Below are 20,310 nucleotides of genomic sequence, written 5' to 3' on the forward strand. Positions count from 1 at the left end.
TGACTTGCTGTCAGAGAAATTTATGAAGACCGTGTCCCTCAAATGCATTTCTAAGTACATCTTATGTATTTTAATCCTCTTTTAATAACTTATTGAAGAAAGACTGCATGTGTCTCCTAAAATAATATCCTGAGTTGATCCAGACAAAGCACTATTTTATATGATACTATAGCTTTCATTTATAAATCAATATACCTTCTAAACCTAGAATCTGTTCAGTTCTACATTTGAGAATGATGGAATAAGGTGTAAAAATATATTCTTAATTTCGGTTGGAAAGTATGTAGTCCATGAAAAAGCTTGGCTCTCAGTCATGTGACCAAGAAGTTAAAAGAAGAATTTTAAAGTTAAAGTATAGTACTTAAGGTTCTGAATCTGAATCTCTTTTTACCCTAAGAAGACATTTGCATTTCTGAAATATATGGTTATAATTTAAGATTCTCAAAAGGAAGTAAATTGATAATCACTAGCAACTCAGTTCAGTCAGAACTTCTAAAGTAAGAAAATAAAAGTTAAGCTCATACTAAAGTTTACCATGGAACATATGTTATATATTGAGTCAAGTTTTAAAGTAATCGTGAATCAAGAAAGGAACCCCTCCTCCTTTGACCGATGATTGCTGAAAACCTTTCCAAAATGTATTTTATGGCTTTCTTCAACTATAAATTAATCTTTTCACAATTGAAAAATTAAAAATAAAGTCTTCAGTGTCTGCATTCTTAAAAACAACTCATTATAAGATCAGAGTAAGTCGAGGCTGATGCTACTTGATATTTTAAATAATTTTCTAAATTAATGTCCAAAATTGCCTTAATCTCATCTAATTCTTATAAATTTATATGCTTTGACTACTAAATTATTTTTCTTAATCTAGTATCTAAAAATACAATAGGTATTAAACATAGTATTTCTCACAATTTTCCTATTTCAATTGAAAAAATCTTCTCTCCTTTCCGTAAATATTAGACCACTAAAAAGTACCAGGACTGATATTTATAGAAATGGATCCCCTCAGGGACTGAAATGGAGCAACAGAGTACAGCTTGGTGAGACTACTGGTATGATGGAAGGAGCAATTGGGAGGAAAGTCGTAGTGACTTATGTATTAAGGACGTTCCAGTCCTCAACTACAATTCTATAACATGTGGGCCACACTTTTCTAAAAGATATTTAACCACTGCCTCACAAAAGATATTAGATATCATTAACAACTAAACTACAGAAAAAGTACTGTATCCTATTATCTGTCCTTTGACATAACCAGTCTTCTGATTTAGAATGACATTTTTAAAACATGAAAATATAAATGAGAGCTAATAGGAATGTATTCACAACATGAAGGCAAGCAATGCCTAACTGTTCAACTTTAAACTCCTAACATGTAAATCTTTGTACAAAATAAGTAACATTAATAATTAATAGCAGTAACAACAGCTAGCACTGGTTAACCATCTACTATTGTTGAGGGTTACATTCAACAATTTGCATATATTATTTCCAAGACTTATTATAATTGTGCAATGTATTTTAATTCTTTATTCACAGATAACTGAGGCTCAGAAAGGTTAACTACTAATCTAAGGTAACAGAACAACTTGATGTTTTAGAGCTATTATTCGCATCTGTCTAAATGCAGTGTACTCTCTTCCGATTACACCACAGTGACGCTCGCTCTAGGATAGGCACTCATTTCATAGTAATGCACCTATTAATTCAGTGCTGTTGTTTCAAATCAGAAATTTCTCAAAAACTCTTCAGGCTGAGTTAACTTTAAATTTATTTTAAATTGTACTATTCCATTAGTATGGCATATTAAGGGAAACATGGTATCTGAAAATCAAACTTGGTAACAACTCTCAGGAGGCAAGATATCATGAATCAAGAATCAGATTGTTAAATTAAGAAGATTATTTATATTCCTGACATTTTCCCTGGGGGAAATTTCTATTATCTCTAATTCAGACAGTTGGCCTGACAAAAGGAAATACAGACTTTTTGAAATTTTGCTAAAAAAAACATAGATTCTCAAATTTCCTTTCTTTTCCATAAAGGGAACTTCTATACCCAACTTATAAAAACATCTCTTTAATAACAAATTACTTCCAGATTTCATTAAAACACACAAAACTAGAAAAGCTTCACATGCCATAATTTAATTGACTTTAGTGGTCCAGCCTATTTTGAAATAAAATTTGGCAGAATCACTCAACTCATTCTCTCTCCCATATTATAAAAAGGTTTGCAAAATAGACCTCAAAGTCAAATAGCATTCTTATTTTCAAATGTGTCTATCACATATCTACCTCTGTGCCATGTCAATATATCTCATTTTAGAAGTTTGAAAATAATACTAATAACTCATAATTTAGATACTTCTAGAAAACAAAAATATTTTCAAGTTTTAACAGAAGTGAGAGAAAAGATAATTTTAATGTGAAACTTTAATAGAAATCATAAGTTGCAAACATATTGGGAACACAATAATGCACTGGAATAAAATAATATCAATAATACTATATTCCACTATGGGTTTAAAAAAAGGCAGGCCATATTTCATGATTTATAAACTTCTTTCACTACCTCCACATTCTGCAAGAACACATGACTATAACACTCTCTTAACTGATTGGGAGAGTTGTTTTCATCATATCTTAAAATTATGGTTAATTATTAAGCCTTGTCAAAGATGCCTACCTCTGTATTGGCAGTCGTAGGACATGTTTACGGGAGCCCGTTCTATTGCTGATCTCTTGTAGACAACATGAATCCTTCCATTTTTTTCCTCCATCTGCTTACCTCTTTCCAAAGGCTCAATGAAATATTCCTCATCATCACTTTTTATCATTCCAGCCTAGAGAAAGCATAAAATGTGTTAATTTTAAAAAAAGAAATATCTGTCATCTTTAGCTCACAAGTACCTTTTTAAATGGCAAGAATATAATTTGTGAAAGCTCATGCTTTTTCTTTCCACTTTTGGCTATAAATTTAATGTGGTTAAGTAATTCATATAAGATAGAAATTCATAAATGGTAGGAATAAAATAATTCATTAATGTATAATAAGAACTTTACACAGGGTAAGAATAAGAAAATTACACAATGTATCATTTCATTAGACTGCAAAAGAAGTGCATTTATATATTCTACTTGGTATTTTACCTCTAAAAGAAATCTTATAGGGGAAATAAACTCAAGAAACATCTCCAATATCTCATAATCATCCATTGTGGAGCTGCTGCCCACGCATGGTTAGTATTTTTTTTTTAACTCATTTACATTTTCCTTCCATACCACTATGGTATGAGAAGAATGAGTTCCTTTAAAACGCCTCTTTAAGCCTTAGTGGAAACCCTGCATTTCCAATATTTATTAATTTGAAGAACCAACTCATATTTGTCCTATCTTAAACTAACACTTGATGATTTTATACATATTTTTCCCTCCTCAAGCCTAATCCTTCCCTACTAAAAAAGTTATGCTTGCATTCATTGCCTTCTACCTCACTAATATTTAGAGTCTTTTTCTGGCTGTTTCCTCTTTTATTTAGAAAATACCAGGACTATATTCAGTACTATAGCTGAATAGAAATGATGGCTTTTGTCTGAAATTGGCTCCTCATTAGGTATCAAGTCCACATTACAGTCAACTAGTTACAGCTCATATTTCTAATTTAAAGGTCATACATTAATATGTAGTAAATTTAAATTTCTGTGCTTTTATTTGAAAATAAAGTTGAAGAAATAATGTATTAGTGTGGGAATTGTAATTATTTTGGAAATACACATTGGATCTAGAAGTAAGTCATATTTTTCTTCTAAGGCCCTTGGCTTATTCTCCATTTTCAAATACAGGATCACTAGCTCTCATGAAACATGGGCTGGGCTTTGGGGATACTCATCCCTTCTAGCTGTCGTTCTAACGGGTCCACTACTCTCTGTTGAGGAACAGACACATGAAAGGTAGGTACACCTTCCCAAATGACATTTGTTTGCAGCAAATATGCCTGACTGTAGCTTTTCTATTGCATTCAAATCTGTTCCCTGGTTTCCATTCTGACTTCTTCCACCTGGCATGCTCTATGCCCTCCTTCCCCTGTGTAAGCTTCATGGGGAGGTCTTAGAAGCTAGGGTGTCCCCACATGCATTTCTGCACTCACCCTGATGCTATGCACAAACAGCCCTTGACTTTATGTGACCATGGCTCACGAGAAAACATCACCACTGCTCCTTCACCATACTTAGTCCTTACCCTCTTGAAGAAACTTCTAGCCTTCACTAAAAAGAACACTGAGCTGATGGGCATTGGATATTCATGCTGACCTTCGAGACCTAACTCCCATATTTGGAGTTGTTTTCTCATCTGGTCAATCACTCTTCCCCTACTCCTGTACTATGAAATGCAGTGTTTTTTACAAGGGGCCTGATTAATCTTTACCCTTCAGAGTTGTTCCTACTGTCAATGGATCTCCTCTACAAATATAATTTCCAATATTTTTCTCATGCTTTCCGGTTGTCATTTTAATCTCTTTAGCATTGGTGTCCTATTCTTGTATCTCTTTTTACCAGTAATTTCAACATCACTGTTTTTACCCCTCTCAGGCATGTATGGTTTAATAACGTTCATAAAACACATCCAAACTAAGCTTGTACCATGTTCAAGGCTTAAATGTCCAGGCTCATCACTAATGCCATCCATTGGTGGTAGGTAGTATTAAAGTATTAACTGGCTTTATCTTGGAAACACTGGTCGGTTGATATACATTTAAATTTATAAATTGAGGTATATCAGCATGGTGCTTATTCATCTTTATTCTAGTCTTTTCTTTGCACCAAATCCATCCAGTCACCATGTTCTATAAAGTTTCTTACTTTCTTATCCCATCCTTCTATTTCCACCACCACTTCCTTAGTTACAGACCTCATCATTGCTCATCTGGATTACAGAAACTGCCTCCTATCTTGAGACTTCCCATAAATCAAAATGTTTCCCCCAGATGAGTGCCTAACTGTAGATGGAAACAGTGGTCAATGAAGCAACTCTGAGCACTGGGCAATGGCTAGTGTGGACACTTGAAAGTGATGGGGAGGCAGTGAGGATTAGCTCACATGCCTTTAAAAAACATTTCTACATACCTCCTATTGCAAATATTCAAATCCCAGGCCCCATGATATTACTTTCCCCACCAAGCCAGATTCCATTTCCTGGCTCTTTTTACAGTTGGCTGTGAACCGTGTTACTGTATCCTACCCAGGGAAGTTAAGTGGTAGTGGTGAATACCAAGAATAGGGCTAGCTCAATAAAACCTCCCATGTGGGCTTCCTTAGGCTGTTTCCATTATGACTGGGCAAACACAGGTAATACAAAAATTTAACACAGCTCAGCCTCTCCCTTAGGAGGCAATGAAAATTTAAGCCAAGCTGAGGTGATATCAATGGCAAGGCAATGCTGGGTCACATGACCCCCGATAACTCCATGGTCAAAACATCTAAGAGCCTACCCTTTTATTCATTAATTTAAGCAAAGTTTAATTTAAAAAGTACCTTATCTAAAGCACCATACTAACTCTGAGAAACAAACTGAGGGTTCTAGAGGGGAGGGGGGTGGGAGGATAGGTTAGCCTGGTGATGGGTATTAAAGAGGGCACGCTCTGCATGGAGCACGGATGTTATATGCAAATAATGAATCATGGAACACTACATCAAAAACTACCAAAAAGGGGGGGGGCTATCTCTGCATTACTTCTTATAATTGCGTGTGAAACTAAAATTATCTCAAAATAACAATTTTAATTAAGAAAATATATATGATCAAAAACATTAAATAAATAAAACACCATTCTAGACACAACAGTAAATAAAAGCTTCTCAAAGATATGGTTTGTTTGCCCTCTAGTTTAGGGTAATCTAGTCAAATAAACAAAATATATACCTACTGGTAATCAGTGAGGTATGTTACAGAAAGTCCAAAAAGTAAGTGATACCGCCCTTGAGACTCAAATCAAGTGAGATTTTTTTTCCCCCACAAGTTTACTACACACACACCACATTGTCAGTAGGAGCTGTTCATTCTATATCCAAAATGACTTAAAATCTATTCCAACTGAAATATCGCTAGTCCCCATGGGGACTTCACTTTGGCCATTGCTATTGTTCACACTGTCTCACATTCTCCTATAGCACAGAAGCCAAAATGGCTCTTGCAAGCTATCATATTATTTTAGACAAATGAGAATGTGGTAACAAATGGGCAGGATGTGTAATGGCTCAACACATAAGGTGCTTCGTTCTTGCTCACATAAAAGCTCAGGGTAGTTCTAGGTCAGCTGGGAAGGGGTTCTGTTCCACACAGCCATGCACGTGTCCATGCTGAAAGTGGCTCTACCATTTCATAAGGGGCTCCCAAGTTTGCCCAGTCAGAAGGCAAACAGCATGAGGAAGTCCCCACGGGAGGTTTTTATGAGCTAGTCCTAGCTGTGGGGCTATTCACCACCACTCACCATGTAGCTATTTACCGCTACCTTTTACTTCCATGCATAAGATACAGTCACACGGCTCCAAGCCCACTGCAAAGAGAACCAGGAAATGGAATCTGGCTGGGTGCCCAGGGAGAAGAGACAAGTGGATTTTAATGAACAGATGGCAGTCTCAACTTCAAGTAAGATCATGTCACGCCTTTGCTTAAAACACTTCAATTGCTTCCCATTGCACTTAAAACCACACTCCTTCTCATGGCCTTCAGCGCCTGCCTCATCTGGCCCTGCCCATCAACCTCAGGCGGCTCTACACTCACCTGGCTTACTATGCACCATCCTCAGGGCCTTTGCCCAGTTCTGTTTTTCCTTTGATATTTCCAACCTCCTTGTTGCCTCGGGCCTTTGAAATGTTGTCGGTTCTACTTAGAAGCCTCCTCTCCCAACATACCACACTTTCCTTAGTGGGCTATTTTTCATTCTCTGGGGGTCTCAGCTTAAATGTGAATTCCTTAGAAATTACTTCCTTACCTCTACCTACATTAGGTGCTCCCGTCTACGTTAGGTGCTCCTGTCTAATGTGGCATCATTCTGACTCAGAGCTGTGTGCTCTTTGATCTCATGACCCTTCACACAAATTTCAGGTCGTTTTACCTAAATGTTAAATGTATTATCCTCTGTCTCCCCAAGGGCCAACTCCTAAGGCAGACTCTCTTCATTCATCTTGGCCTCCATAAGCCCCAGAACTATTGTTAGTACAAAATATGTCTCCAACACTTTTTTTTATGAAAAGCTACAGGAATGAATGTTATAAGTGAGGGGATGACAACTTTTCAGACTTGTAGTGGTCTTCAAAAGGTGGTGTGAGAGAAGGCATGAGAAGCGAGACCGTTCAGGCTTGAGCAAGGTTCTGAAGTAAAGCCTAACACATGCTTGGGGGCAGTGAGTAACCCGCTCATTCAGAGTAGTCTGTGTGGAGCAGTTCTGGGAAATGAAGCAATGGAGGACTCATGTCCCTCGAGTCTGAACTCCAACACACAGAATGAGAACAACCACGACAACAGTGGATCAGTGGATGAGAACAAAGTGGTTTGGGAAGACTGATCTGACAATTCCCTGCCAGAGGGAAGAAAAGACTAGAAAGCAAGCAACATGAGGTTAAGTCAAAGTCCAGGAGGTAGAAGTGACAATGGGAGGAGAAAAGGGGAAAGAGGAGGGAAAAGGAATGAAAAGTAGTTACAGGAGAAAATAAATACCTGGTGCCTTTTAAAACCTAAGTTCCTTCTGCTTTTACAGACTCCTTTTCTCTCAGATGAATAACCAACGTTCTTAGGAGGCCGCTGAGCTTCCCCTGCTCTTCGCACTACCACCTCTAGGGCCTGTCTCCTTACTCACTGCTGCTGGCTCCACTCCAGCCACGGGCTCTTTTGATCCCTTTTCTTTTTGCTTTGTTTTGTCTTTTAACAAGGCCTAGCCTAGGTGATTGTCACCTTTTCAGAACATAAGCTGCACCAAGCATGGCTTTTGTCCCCTTCACTGCTGCATCCCAGGGCCCAGAACAGTGCCTGGGTCAACGTAGGTGTCTAATCTTTGAGGGAGAAGAAATCAACGTAAGCAATGGGCAAGTGAAAATAAACCCTCTTAGGGGTTTCCTCTTAGGGGAAGTTGAAAAGGAATGGCAGGAAGATATGGGAGGAACACAGAGAAGAGTGTATGGGCATCTCAGCCGGAGAGAATTTTATCAAAATAAAAGTAACTGCAGTAAAGAAGACACAAAGAATGAGGACTGTGGGAAGGAAATTCTAAAAAAGTATCTAATTAGAGTGACAGGGGCTGAAGAGATATTAAAAAAAGTGATGGGGGGTGCCTGGGTTGCTCAGTCGTTAAGCCTCTGCCTTCAGCTCAGGTCATGATCCCAGGGTCCTGGGATCGAGCCCCACATCGGGCTCCCTGCTCCGCGGGAAGCCTGCTTCTCCCTCTCCCTCTCCCCCTGCTTGTGTTCCCTCTCTCGCTGTGTCTCTCTCTCTGTCAAATAAATAAATAAAATCTTAATAAATAAATAAATAAATAAATAAATAAATAGCTATGGAAGAGGAAGTGGTCAAACCATATGTATATCAGATCCTAGTTAGAGCCATTACAGGTAGATTTTTCTGCTGCTCTTTCTACCACACTATATTGATTTCTCTCACTTAGTAGCTACCAAATATAGGGTGACTATTCAAAAAGTACTCATGTTTTTATTTTTTTATTTTTATTTTTTCAAAAAGTACTCATGTTTTTAGACTAGACCACCCCAAGAAGAAAATTAAGTACTGAAGCCTCTTTTATCCACCGAGATATTAATTTAGGGAGTCATGCATTCAGCGAACATTGTTGGAAGCCCAAAGACCATGCACTGTCACACCCCAAAATTAAATAACACACTCCTGCTCTCAGATTCCCAGTTTGATTTCATAATAGAATACAAAAGAGTGACTTAGAGGAATAAAACCCAATATATAAAACAAAAAAGTCTCAGACTGTGGCCTTCCAGGTACTGGGATTATGTATCATGCTGCCAAGGTATTTACAACTTTGAAATTATAACTTAGGAATTTTTTTTTTTAACTTAGGAATTTTTAGAAATGTCACCCATAAGAAGACATATGGTCTTAGAAGATTCTGTTAAACAGATGCAATCATTTTTAACCCATCTTCAATGTTACTTAAATGATGTATGATATCAAGGTAATATTTTGTAAATTTCCCTTTGTGACACAAAGCCCTCCACATTTACCATTCTCTACTCCCATGTAACAATTCAGGAAATATTTATTGTATTTCTCAAACTATTTCCCAAAATTTAACACAAATGAAGTTTTAAAATATTTATTATGTTGAGGACAGCGTTAAGTACATTATATTAAACACATTTTATTTTTTAATTAAGTCTTCACATGGGCCCTTTGACAGCATTTTGGAGGGGATATTTATAAAACAATAATCTAGGCTAAAAATCCAGCTGCATAATTCCCCTCTCATCTGGTCAACTCTTCCAGCTACATCACTCAACAAACACTGCCAAGAATCCAGAATTAAGCCAAATAGCCTCTGAGGATGGAAACAGCTATCACAAAGGCCACACTTCTTACTCACTAGGAGGGGTCCTCACAGCCTTATTTGACACCCAATTCTAATAAACCAGGTTAGATGGTTTCCTAATTCTCATCAGAGTGTAAATGGCAAACAAGAGTAAGGGGTGTGGGATATAGGGACTTTCAGATGAGATAATGTCTATGAATGCCCTTTGCAAACTATAAACCCCTACAAAAAAGGTAAAACTCAAGTCTCTATATGTTGATGACTATAAACATCAGTCACTAAGAAAAGACTAAATTGAGTTAACTTGGTTTAAGATAAAAATCAGTATAAAAGATACTTTAAAGAGTTCCAACAAAAATTACTAAGGTTTTCTTGAAAACTCTGTGCCAGATAATCTAAAAAACTTACGCTATGGAAACATTCCATTTTTAACTGTGACACCTAAATACTGTTTTACTGCAGTGATTCTTGAATCTATTAAGGAAAGAGAGTAGAACTAGGTAGATTTTTGTGGATGTCAGGAAACATGTGCCAAATAATAGAACACATTATTGAAGCTGAAGTCAACCAGATATCCATTATTTTGTGCTAAATTGGTTACCATGTTATACTAGGTCATAGCATGGAAAGGCAATTATAAATTTCATACACCTATTTTTTGGTTTTTTGCTTTTTTAAATGTCTATTAAGTTTTAAGCTAGTTTATTTAAACTTAGTTTAGTTTTAAATGTCTAGAAGAGGCTCTGAGAAAAATTTACATTAATGTTGTGTGTGTATGTGAGAGAGAATAATTGTAAATATAATATTCAAGAAAGACTATCATTACACCTTAGTGGCACAATAGCTCCATCTTAATTCACGAAGTTTCCTTGAAAAAAACATTTTGAGACTCGCCACTTCACTATGCTGTTTCCTCCAACATTTATTCTATCAGTGTACCCATAGACACATTGCCTGGTCCCATTTTATCATTAGAATGGACAGATGTTATTACAATTTCCAAATCTTTCCTGAATTTCAAGAAGTATTTAAATGATATCCCTAAAATTTCTACAGAGGAGACACTGAGGAAGACAAAAGAGTTGAGAAAGGCAAGAAAATACTGAGTAGAACTGATTCAAAGCTGTATTTGGTAAGCAAAGACAACATTTCTGTTTTACATTAAAGAAACCTAATTATTTGAGATGCATTTGGAAAGAGTTTATGAAAATGAAGAAGTAGCTAAAATATTCCTCAAACCATGTCACTGATTTCCATAAAGTTTTTCCTTATTCCAAAGCCAGAAATAACTTTTACTACTTTGGATTCCAGCATTTTATTTTTATGTCTATGGTACTTATCATTGTCAATTTTTATTTTAATCATTCATGTTAACTGTGCAAGTCCCTGGAGATTAAAAGATGCTGAGTAAGGTGTCAGCTGAATCAAAATATAAATCTGATTAAATTCCAGAATTATATTTAGGTTTGGCTGGCATTTCATTTAACAATGATCCTCCTGGAGATGACTTCTGAATCTCAACAGCATCTAACACAATCCCTTGCAAACTGATAACACTAAATGTATATTTGCAGAATCTGTTCTATGAAGGGGGTGAATAGGCTCTCCTACTATTCAGGCAGGTATTATGATTAGAGCCCTAAATTAAAAAAGAGAGAGAGATTGCAACCATCTTGACTCAATTAATTTTGATTCAATTAATTGTTAAAGCAAATGGATCTAACCTTAACCAGCAATACTAGACATAATCATTTCAGTTCTTCAGTTAAAAAGCATAATCTCCAACCCTCCAAGTTCCCTGATTATCAAAATCTAGATTGCAAGGAATAAAATTCTAGGAAGATTTCCTGAAGACTAAAGGATTTTCTATACATTCAGTTTAATTCCTCTTATTTACTCTAACCTCTACTACCAACCCTTGCCTCAGCTAAGCCATGCTATGGTTATTTGGGCCCCAAAATCAAACAGTTTTCACTCAACTATGCAAAGTGTTAAAGCATCAACCTATTATGAAGGAGATTATACCAAAAAGCCCTAAGAAGCCCATTATTGTAGTAACAGCATGTTGTTGAGGACCTCTCTCAATATCATACATTGTTTGCTACGTGAGAATCCAGGAAGAAAAATCTCTCAGATTTTAGTAATAGGAACAATTTTGCTTCTTCTAAAAAACTGGTTTATTTCTATTTCATAAGCATTGTAATTATGTAACTAACAATATCTGTAAGAAAATTCGAAGTCAAATTTTTATTCTAACTTTAAGACAATTTTGGGCCATGAATCCTTGGATATCAACCTTCTTTTGGACATCAGTTTCCCTTCCCTTATTTTCCCTTCTTGTTGACTTATTCTATTTTCAATATCCTATTGTGTGAATACATATAAACTGCCACATATCTTTTCATATTGAAAGAGGTAGGTACTTGTTGAATGAAACCACATGCCCTATATACTTCAAGTTAAAACTAAGACAACATTATAGCTTAATCAGAAACAAGAAAGCATAGTGTTCTGGAAATGTATAAATTATACGATTAAATATATTAACAATGGTTAGTGTTATCCAGTATTTCACAAATATGCTGGTATGATGTACCTCAACAATCATGATAAGTTTGGCACTAAATATTCATAAATGTAAAATATCCAAAAATGTTAAGTCACAGAATTTTCTTCATGGAAGAAAACCGAAAAACCCAAATTATGCAACACTCTTAAGTATCTTTTGCAGTTTAAAAGTCAGTGTAGTGATTGAACAACTTAAAAAGAAAGTGAGTGGACTGTGGCTCACCCACAGCTACTATGTTACTGTACCTGTACAATTATAGAGGGAAAGAATGGGGTACAAAAGGGAAGAGAGGGAGAAAGATGGGAAGGAGATTGAATTTCAAGATGCGTGGGAGGAGAATTTTCCCTAATCCTCATTTTCAGAAAGTCTTAAAAATCTCTAGTAAAATGATTTTCATAAGTATTTGACATTTATGGACTTTATGGCATATAAAATACTGTATTCATTTAAAGAAAAGCTTTATTCCTCTTCAGAAAGAGGATAAATCACCCCTTAGTGTATCTGATTTTTTCCTCATGTTGAGTTTTCACATTAGGGCATTTTATCTGGTAATCTTCCTGAGTCATGATGAGGTTTCTAAGGACATACAAGAAAATTGCTAAGAAAAGACTTAAATTAGGTGACTAAAACCCTGATAGAATCAAAGACTGCAAACATTCATTTTATTAACAAGAGAAATTCGGAAAACCAATAGATCCTTTCCGACTAAATGCTCAGGATTTCCTTTGTAATCTTACCATTAACCCATTAACATACCTACTAGGCTTAAAGATAAGTTGAACCTACCTCATCTTAGCGTAAAGAAGGAAACTAGCTTGGCTGACAAGATTTGGGTTCTGGACATAGCTTTGCTATTAACTAGCATGACTTTCGAAAAGTCATTTAAACTCTTTGGAGCTCAGTTTCATAATCTGAAAAATTATGAGAGTTTTACTAGGTAATCTCTAAAATGATCTCCAATTAAATGATCTTCCAATGTTAGATCTCCCAGGAAAGATGGGAATTTGAAAGGCTGTTCCCTGCCAACATCCCAAGACCTGCTTATTCGCATGATAAATAACTTGAAATATGACTATAAGTAATGTAAAGTAGGTCGCAAACTTTAGTGTGCCAAAGAAACTGGGTCCCAACCTCAGAGACTTTCCATGTTCCAACCCAGAGAGTCTGATTCAAAAGGACTGGGATGGAGATCAGAACTCTGCAATTTTAACAAGCACTTCAGATCCTGCAAATAGTAGTAGTCTGGAAATTATAGTTTGAGAAAAACTGCTTAACAAATAATGTGCCAATCAAAATGAATTTCTGGATATTTATTCCCTTACTCTAAAACAAATTTTAAGAAGATGGCTATTTGGAAACATGAGTCAATGCAATCTATGAATTGAACTCTGTATAATTAAAATACATAACAGTCATCTACTAAAGATAAAATATGTATACATTTCTTGGGTTTTTAAGAGTTTGTAGAAAGAGTCAGGGTGTCTTAACAGTTCTAAGAAACAAACAAAAAAAGTTATAAGAAACAAATTAAAAATCATATTCTTTCATTTAGTATAAAATAAATATCTACTAAGAGTTGTCACAGGAGAGAAAAAGCTTCATAAATTCAACAATTAAAAAACAGTTCAAGGGGAATGTAAAATCCAAAAGAACCTAACTTTTTTACCTTCAAAATTATTCAAAATAGCATTATAATACATACCAAAATACATAATAATTCCAAACCTTCTTGAGTCACAGAGATTAATTATTAAACCTAGGATTATGCATATTACATTTTGAGGACACAAACTGAAGATATATTTACTGTTCTTGAAAAGAATGTAGGTCACAATTAACATTAATAGTGTTAAAATTTAGTAATGACAGGTATAATTTAAAGTATAGAAATTTTGCTTGTAAATAGGGGTTCAATCCAGATCTGTTCAACTATTCCTTTAGCACTTACTATTTTTCTGCCATTGGGTGGATACTGGCAAGCCCTATCGTGGTCAATGTTTCCTAGGGTAGTGTTTCTCAAACTCTAAAGTATAAATGAATCACCTGGAGATCTTGTCAATGCAGAGTCTGATTTAGCACTCTTAGGTTCTATATTTCTAATAAACTCCCAGGTCTTGTTCATGCTTCTGGTCCCTGTATGACACTTTGAGTAACAAGGTCATGGGACATTTCAACCTGATTGAGTTAAACAGAGGAAATCCCATGAATTAGATATAGGTCAATGTGGCAGATTTTATTTACCAAAGATGGCCTACAACACAATCTTCCATCCCACATTGGTTTTGTCAGTATGAACTTGATACTTCCTGTCAAAAGGTAGAATTTAACCGCCCTCCCTTGAATCCAGGCCAGCTTTTATGACTTACTATTATATTTATCAAAATAATGTAGTAGAGGTATCACTGTGTGATTTCTCAGCCTAGCTGGGGAGAAGCCTTGCAGCTTCTGCCTCAGTCCCAAGGAACACTCTCTCTCCACATGTGTCCTCTCAGATCCAGTGGCCACACTGAGAAGCCCAAGCCATATGAAGAGGCCATGTGCAGGCACTCTGGTAACAGCTGAAGCCTTCGAATCACTCAGCCCAGCCACCAGACATGCGAATGAAGAACCCAGCTCTGTAGAGCCCCAACACTCAGCTATTCAAATCACTCCTGTCTTTTGAGCATTTCCAGATGAGGACCCAGACATTCTGGAGCAAAGACAAATCATCCACACTTGTCCTATGAATTCCTGGCATACAAAATCCATGAACATAATAAAGTAGCTGTTATTTGACACCCTAAATTTGGGTGGTTTGGTACACAACAATGGAAAGCTGAAAGCATGGAGTTAGAGTTAAGATAGAAAAAGAACACCTAGTGAATAAAAGCAATATACTTGATCCTTACATAATATTTTGAAGTGCTTGAGACAAGGTTGTATAGTGAAGACAGGGAAGGTCTGATGATAGAGACAAAGCTTCCAAAACTGTTACAAGAACTCAAGGGAAAAGTCTGGCTGGAACAGAAGGTAAGTCCCAAGATGAGGCATGAGATTTTAACAGAAACTGAGTGGGAACAATAGCAAAGGAAACTAGAAGGCATCAGCAACAAATAAACAGCAACCAACTAGAAACCCAAGAACATGTAAAGGAATTTAAAAATGGAACATGGCCTGTTAAGACTTTAGGGTGGTTTCCGGTAACATCAATGAAAACTCTTTCACCAGACAAACTAGAATACCCATAAAGCAAAACATAAATCAAACTAAAGCAAACAAAGAAAAAGTTGTAAGGATGGGCGCCTGGGTGGCTCAGACGGTTAAGCGTCTGCTTTCGGCTCAGGTCATGATCCCAGAGTCCTGGGATCGAGTCCCGCATCGGGCTCCCTGCTCCTTGGGAGCCTGCTTCTCCCTCTGCTTCTCTCTCTCTCTCTCTGTCTCTCATGAATAAATAAATAAAATCTTTAAAAAAAAAAAAAAGAAAGAAAAAGTTGTAAGGAGAGAAACAGAAGTGATGCAAATAGACAGAATACCGAGTGGGCATAAATAAGAATAGAAAGAGAGAGGGGCGCCTCGGTGGCTCAGTCGTTAAGCGTCTGCCTTCGGCTCGGGGCATGATCCCGGGGTCCTGGGATCGAGCCCCGCATCGGGCTCCCTGCTCGGCGGGGAGCCTGCTTCTCCCTCTCCCACTCCCCCTGCTTGTGTTCCTTCTCTCACTGTGTCTCTCTCTGTCAAATAAATAAATAAAAATCTTAAAAAAAAAAAAAAAAGAATAGAAAGAGAGAATTATGGTGCAATGCTACAATGACTCATGGAATCCTGTGATACTTCCTCTGAACAAAAATTTTTTAGTCCCTACTGTGGGTCATTCATTGTTCCAGGAACTGGGAATACAGTGAGGAATATGACAAAGTCACCACTCCATAAAGCTTAAAATACTAGTGAAAACAACAGACAAGTAAGTAAGTGATGTATTTTCTTTTTTTTTTTTTTAAAGATTTTATTTATTTATTTGACAGAGAGAGACAGCGAGAGAGGGAACACAAGCAGGGGGAGTGGGAGAGGGAGAAGCAGGCTTCCCGCTGAACAGGGAGCCCGATGCGGGGCCCGATCCCAGGACCCCGGGATCATGCCCCGAGCCGAAGGCAGATGCTTAACAACTGAGCCACCCAGGCGCCCCATAAGTGATGTATTTTCATATAGTGAAAAAGTATTATGAAGAAAATAAGGCAGGATAAAGGAATAGAGATATTCAAGGGGAGAGGAATGGGAAAGATCTAGAAGATGTGCTTATGCTGAATATAAACAAAAAGAGCCTCTGAAGAGCAAGTAGTAATGAGAGAAAAAGCTAGCAGTCATTATGGATAAAGTAGCCAACAGATGAGAAGGAAGCCCAAGATAGCTTCCTAACCCCAAACACCATCCACCAGATGTTGGGTCAGAAATTTGGGAGTCATTCTTTTTTTTTTTTAAGATTTTATTTATTTGCGAGAGAGACAATGAGAGACAGAGAGCATGAGAGGGAGGAGGGTCAGAGGGAGAAGCAGACTCCCTGCCGAGCAGGGAGCCCGATGCGGGACTCGATCCAGGGACTCCAGGATCATGACCTGAGCCGAAGGCAGTCGCTTAACCAACTGAGCCACCCAGGCGCCCTTTTTTTTTTTTTTTAAGATTTTATTTATTCATTTGAGAGACAATGAGATAGAGGGAGAGCATGAGAGGGGGGAGGGTCAGAGGGAGAAGCAGACTCCCTGCTGAGCTGGGAGCCCGATGCGGGACTCGATCCCGGGACTCCAGGACCATGACCTGAGCCGAAGGCAGTTGCTTAACCAACTGAGCCACCCAGGTGCCCTGGGAGTCATTCTTGATCCTTCTGTAGCAGAGGCTGCTGGTACTCACCAGTACTTGTGTTTCCCTCATCTTTCTAGACATACAGGAGAACTGTATTTCCCAGCCTCCTCTGCAATTAAGTATGTCCGGATACCAGCCAATGCAATGTGGGTGAAAATGACATAAGCCACGTCTTAGTCTGGCCTGTAATACCCTCCCCCAGCATCCTCCCTGTCAGAGGATGGGCGAAGAGAAAAGTTAGGTATTTGTCTCTATTTTCCTTTACTGCCACATCATACATCTGACAGTGGTATGCCTCAGCTACCCTTTACCATGGCCCCAATTTTTAATACCATGTCCCTACCTTATCCCTTGTGGCCTTGGGACAATAACAACATCCACCTCTTGATAGGCTCCGGGTGCCTCATCATCCCACATTGGTTCCCTTATCCCTGCCCACCTCTCTTTAAAGAGTCCCTTCAGGAAACTCTTCTCAATTAAACCTCTTATAGAATGGCACTGCTCCCTACCGGGACCCTGATAGATATTCTACTCTACTTCATTAAAAGTTTACATTAAATAAAGAATATTCCACTGAGGTATTAAAGAGAACTAGTAACAATGACAGAACTTTAAAACTGAGGAGTGATCTTGGAAATCACCTTGAGTCCTTCCACCTTATTTCATACCGATGGGACCAACAACCAATAATGGAATTTCCCTTTTACATTGTCTAGTCATTCTATTTAGCTTACACCAAAAGAAAATAAATGCCAAGTTTTTCATATTTTTCAGAACAATTATTTAGGATATTCATAATATTTTCAGGAAAAAAAATAACAAGATCCAATTCCCAAAATTAACACTCAGAAACTAGTTCTCCTTTGGAACAGGAGCCACCTCAGCTGGAACGAAAGAACATATATTTCTCAGTTCTCATTCTTTCAATGAAACCCAACTCTGTTTATAGAGCTGCCAAATGGCTGAAACAGCCCCAAACAGTTTACAGTACTGAAATATACTGACTTTTTTCCCTGATGATCTTCTTATGATGGAAAAAACAAACTTTAGCCACAGCTGACCTTGATCATTAATGTCAGCTCCTGATCAAAAGCCACACCCTGCCTGCAAGTCACATTAAAATGCTAAAGCGTCTCTCCAGCTAGTTTAGTAGCAGCCAATGTCCACTATCAAGCTCTGTGGATACAGACTTTTTCTGGTTCCCTCTTTGCCTCTAAATTTACACTTGCTCTGCAGCACTCACCTCATGTCTTGAGTTTCTTCTGATGTTCTTGCCCTGAGAGGCAGAGTCCAGTGATTCGCACAATTTTATTTAATCCTCCTGAACCTTTCTTTGCACACCTGTGCTATATGAAAAGTGTGACATCACACAAACATGGTATCATTCTATGACAAAATTTATCGAAGTTATGTGCTGGCATTAAAATATGTCTCTCAATGTCACAAACTTTATTAAGTAGTATGCTTATGCATAAATGATTTTCCAAGCATTTATAGTTATTATTTCTTACAAAATTAGCAAGTAAGCGAATTTGCAAATATGCAATCTGTGAGTAATGAGGATTGACTATGTAATAACATGTCAACTGAAGTCACATTTATGTACAGTATTCCTGAATTTCTCAACAATGAACATGTATAAAAAAGAAAAAGAAGCTTCTTTCCATTTTGAAAGAATAAAGAGGTATATATTTCACAGTTCGGATATAGCAAAGTCTACCTTCTGCTTAAATTGTGTATAGTTACATTAACTGTTAGAAGTGTATGTTAACTTCTGAAACTTCTAATTGGCTGTCAGTTCCTTCAAGATAGTACATGGCATTTAGGAGGTGCCCCATAAATAGATACATTTCCTGAATGGATGCTTTTCCTCAAATGTCAGTTTGTCCATGCTGCTCATATTATAAAACATTCTTCGATAAGGCAACAATTAAAAGTAGAGCTAAAAGTTGTGACATGGGCATTTTGCAAAACTCCTTCACATAGAAATCACTTAACACTAAATCTCCTCAGGGAAGTCATCTTTGGGAAAGAAAATTAGTCTCTTTAATAAGAATCACCATGGAAGCACCGTATCACGAGAACCATCTAACATCAAAGACTTGTCAACCAACTTCCTAAAATATTCTCGAAGTAACTGGATATTTATATGAAACAAACAAACCTCTACACCAATTTATGGAAACAAAGATGATCAGACTGCTAGTCTTTTGCCCATGGATCTGTATGCCCATGGATTTTATGGCCATGAACTGAATCCAATTTCTATCACTATTGATCATTCTCAAGTTAAGTGTACAGGTTGAAAAATTGACACAGAATACATTCTGCAAGGTTGTGTGGTCAACAATATTCCAAAGCTCTCAGCCAGGTATCAATATCGGTCCACTATGAACCAGTCCTCCAGGGGGTCATGACCGCAGAAGCAATACTAGGATGAACTCTCCTAGAGCTACGTGGCTTTGATTATTTCTAACAATACTGAGTACTAACAAGACTAACAATAACTCAGACCCATAAAGTGAAGAAAACAAGAATTTCTTCTGGTCTCACCCTGCTAGGTAAAGTCTGGTGGTATATTTATTAAGGTCATTTTATTAACAAGAGGTAACACACTAATAGCAGTTAATGGCAAAAATATAGGTAGTTTGGAGAAAACAAATAAAGGTACCCTTACTACTTATATGATTCTTTCTATTAAATAGGATGGGTGTTAAGTGTGATGTAACTGTTTCATTCTTTTGAGTTCCCACAGATGTTTTGGTTTTTTGTTCCTTTTGAGTTTTAGCTATTGTGACTTAGAGTGAGGTTCAGCCAGAGTAAATGGACAGTACCTTCCTTTACATGTATGAAAATTAGGGCACAGGGGAGCAGCGTGGCTGCACATAGAGGCAACAGGGGTAAGACAAGGATTCATAGTCCCATTAACAAAGCCTGCTGAAAGGCTGAATGTATGATATTGTTCCTTCTTTTGTGTAGAAAAATTCTAAAGCAGTGTTTCTCAAACTTTTTGGTCTTAGGACCCTTTTAGTCTCTTTAAAATTATTGAGGAACCCAAAGAGCCTGTGTTTGTATAGCTTATGTTTCTTGGTATTTATTCTATTAAAAATTAATAGAAATAATTTAGCAAATTTATAAAAATAGTAAAAAATAGCTAAAACTCATAAGATATTTTTAATTCACTTAAAAATAAAATAATGAGTCCATTACATGGCAAAATAAATAATATATTTTATGGGGGAAAAAGCCATGATTTTCAAAACAAAACAAATTTAGGGCAAAGAGTGCACTGTTTTATATTTTTGTAAATCTTTTCATGTCTGACTTAAGAGAAGACAGCTGGATTCTCCCACCTGCTT

General features: G+C 37.1%; 1 protein-coding gene across 6 annotated transcripts in view; it reads right to left on the reverse strand.

The window, feature by feature from the left end:
- ADAMTS3 (ADAM metallopeptidase with thrombospondin type 1 motif 3) overlaps nt 1–20,310 on the reverse strand; it is a 251,241-nt gene that overhangs the window by 136,506 nt on the left and 94,425 nt on the right. For 5 of the 6 annotated variants that reach the window (XM_064584560.1, XM_045881036.3, XM_045881037.3 and 2 more), the window contains one exon: nt 2,695–2,851. In XM_064584560.1, the coding sequence (XP_064440630.1) occupies nt 2,695–2,851 (157 nt within the window). The remainder of the gene's footprint in view (nt 1–2,694; nt 2,852–20,310) is intronic. The other variant, XM_064584563.1, reaches the window with a different exon arrangement.

The sequence above is a fragment of the Mirounga angustirostris genome, unplaced genomic scaffold, assembly GCF_029215605.1.
Source record: "Mirounga angustirostris isolate CCGP_5_RB_7025 unplaced genomic scaffold, mMirAng1.0.hap1 SCAF_2, whole genome shotgun sequence".
NCBI classification, from domain to species: Eukaryota; Metazoa; Chordata; class Mammalia; order Carnivora; family Phocidae; genus Mirounga; species Mirounga angustirostris.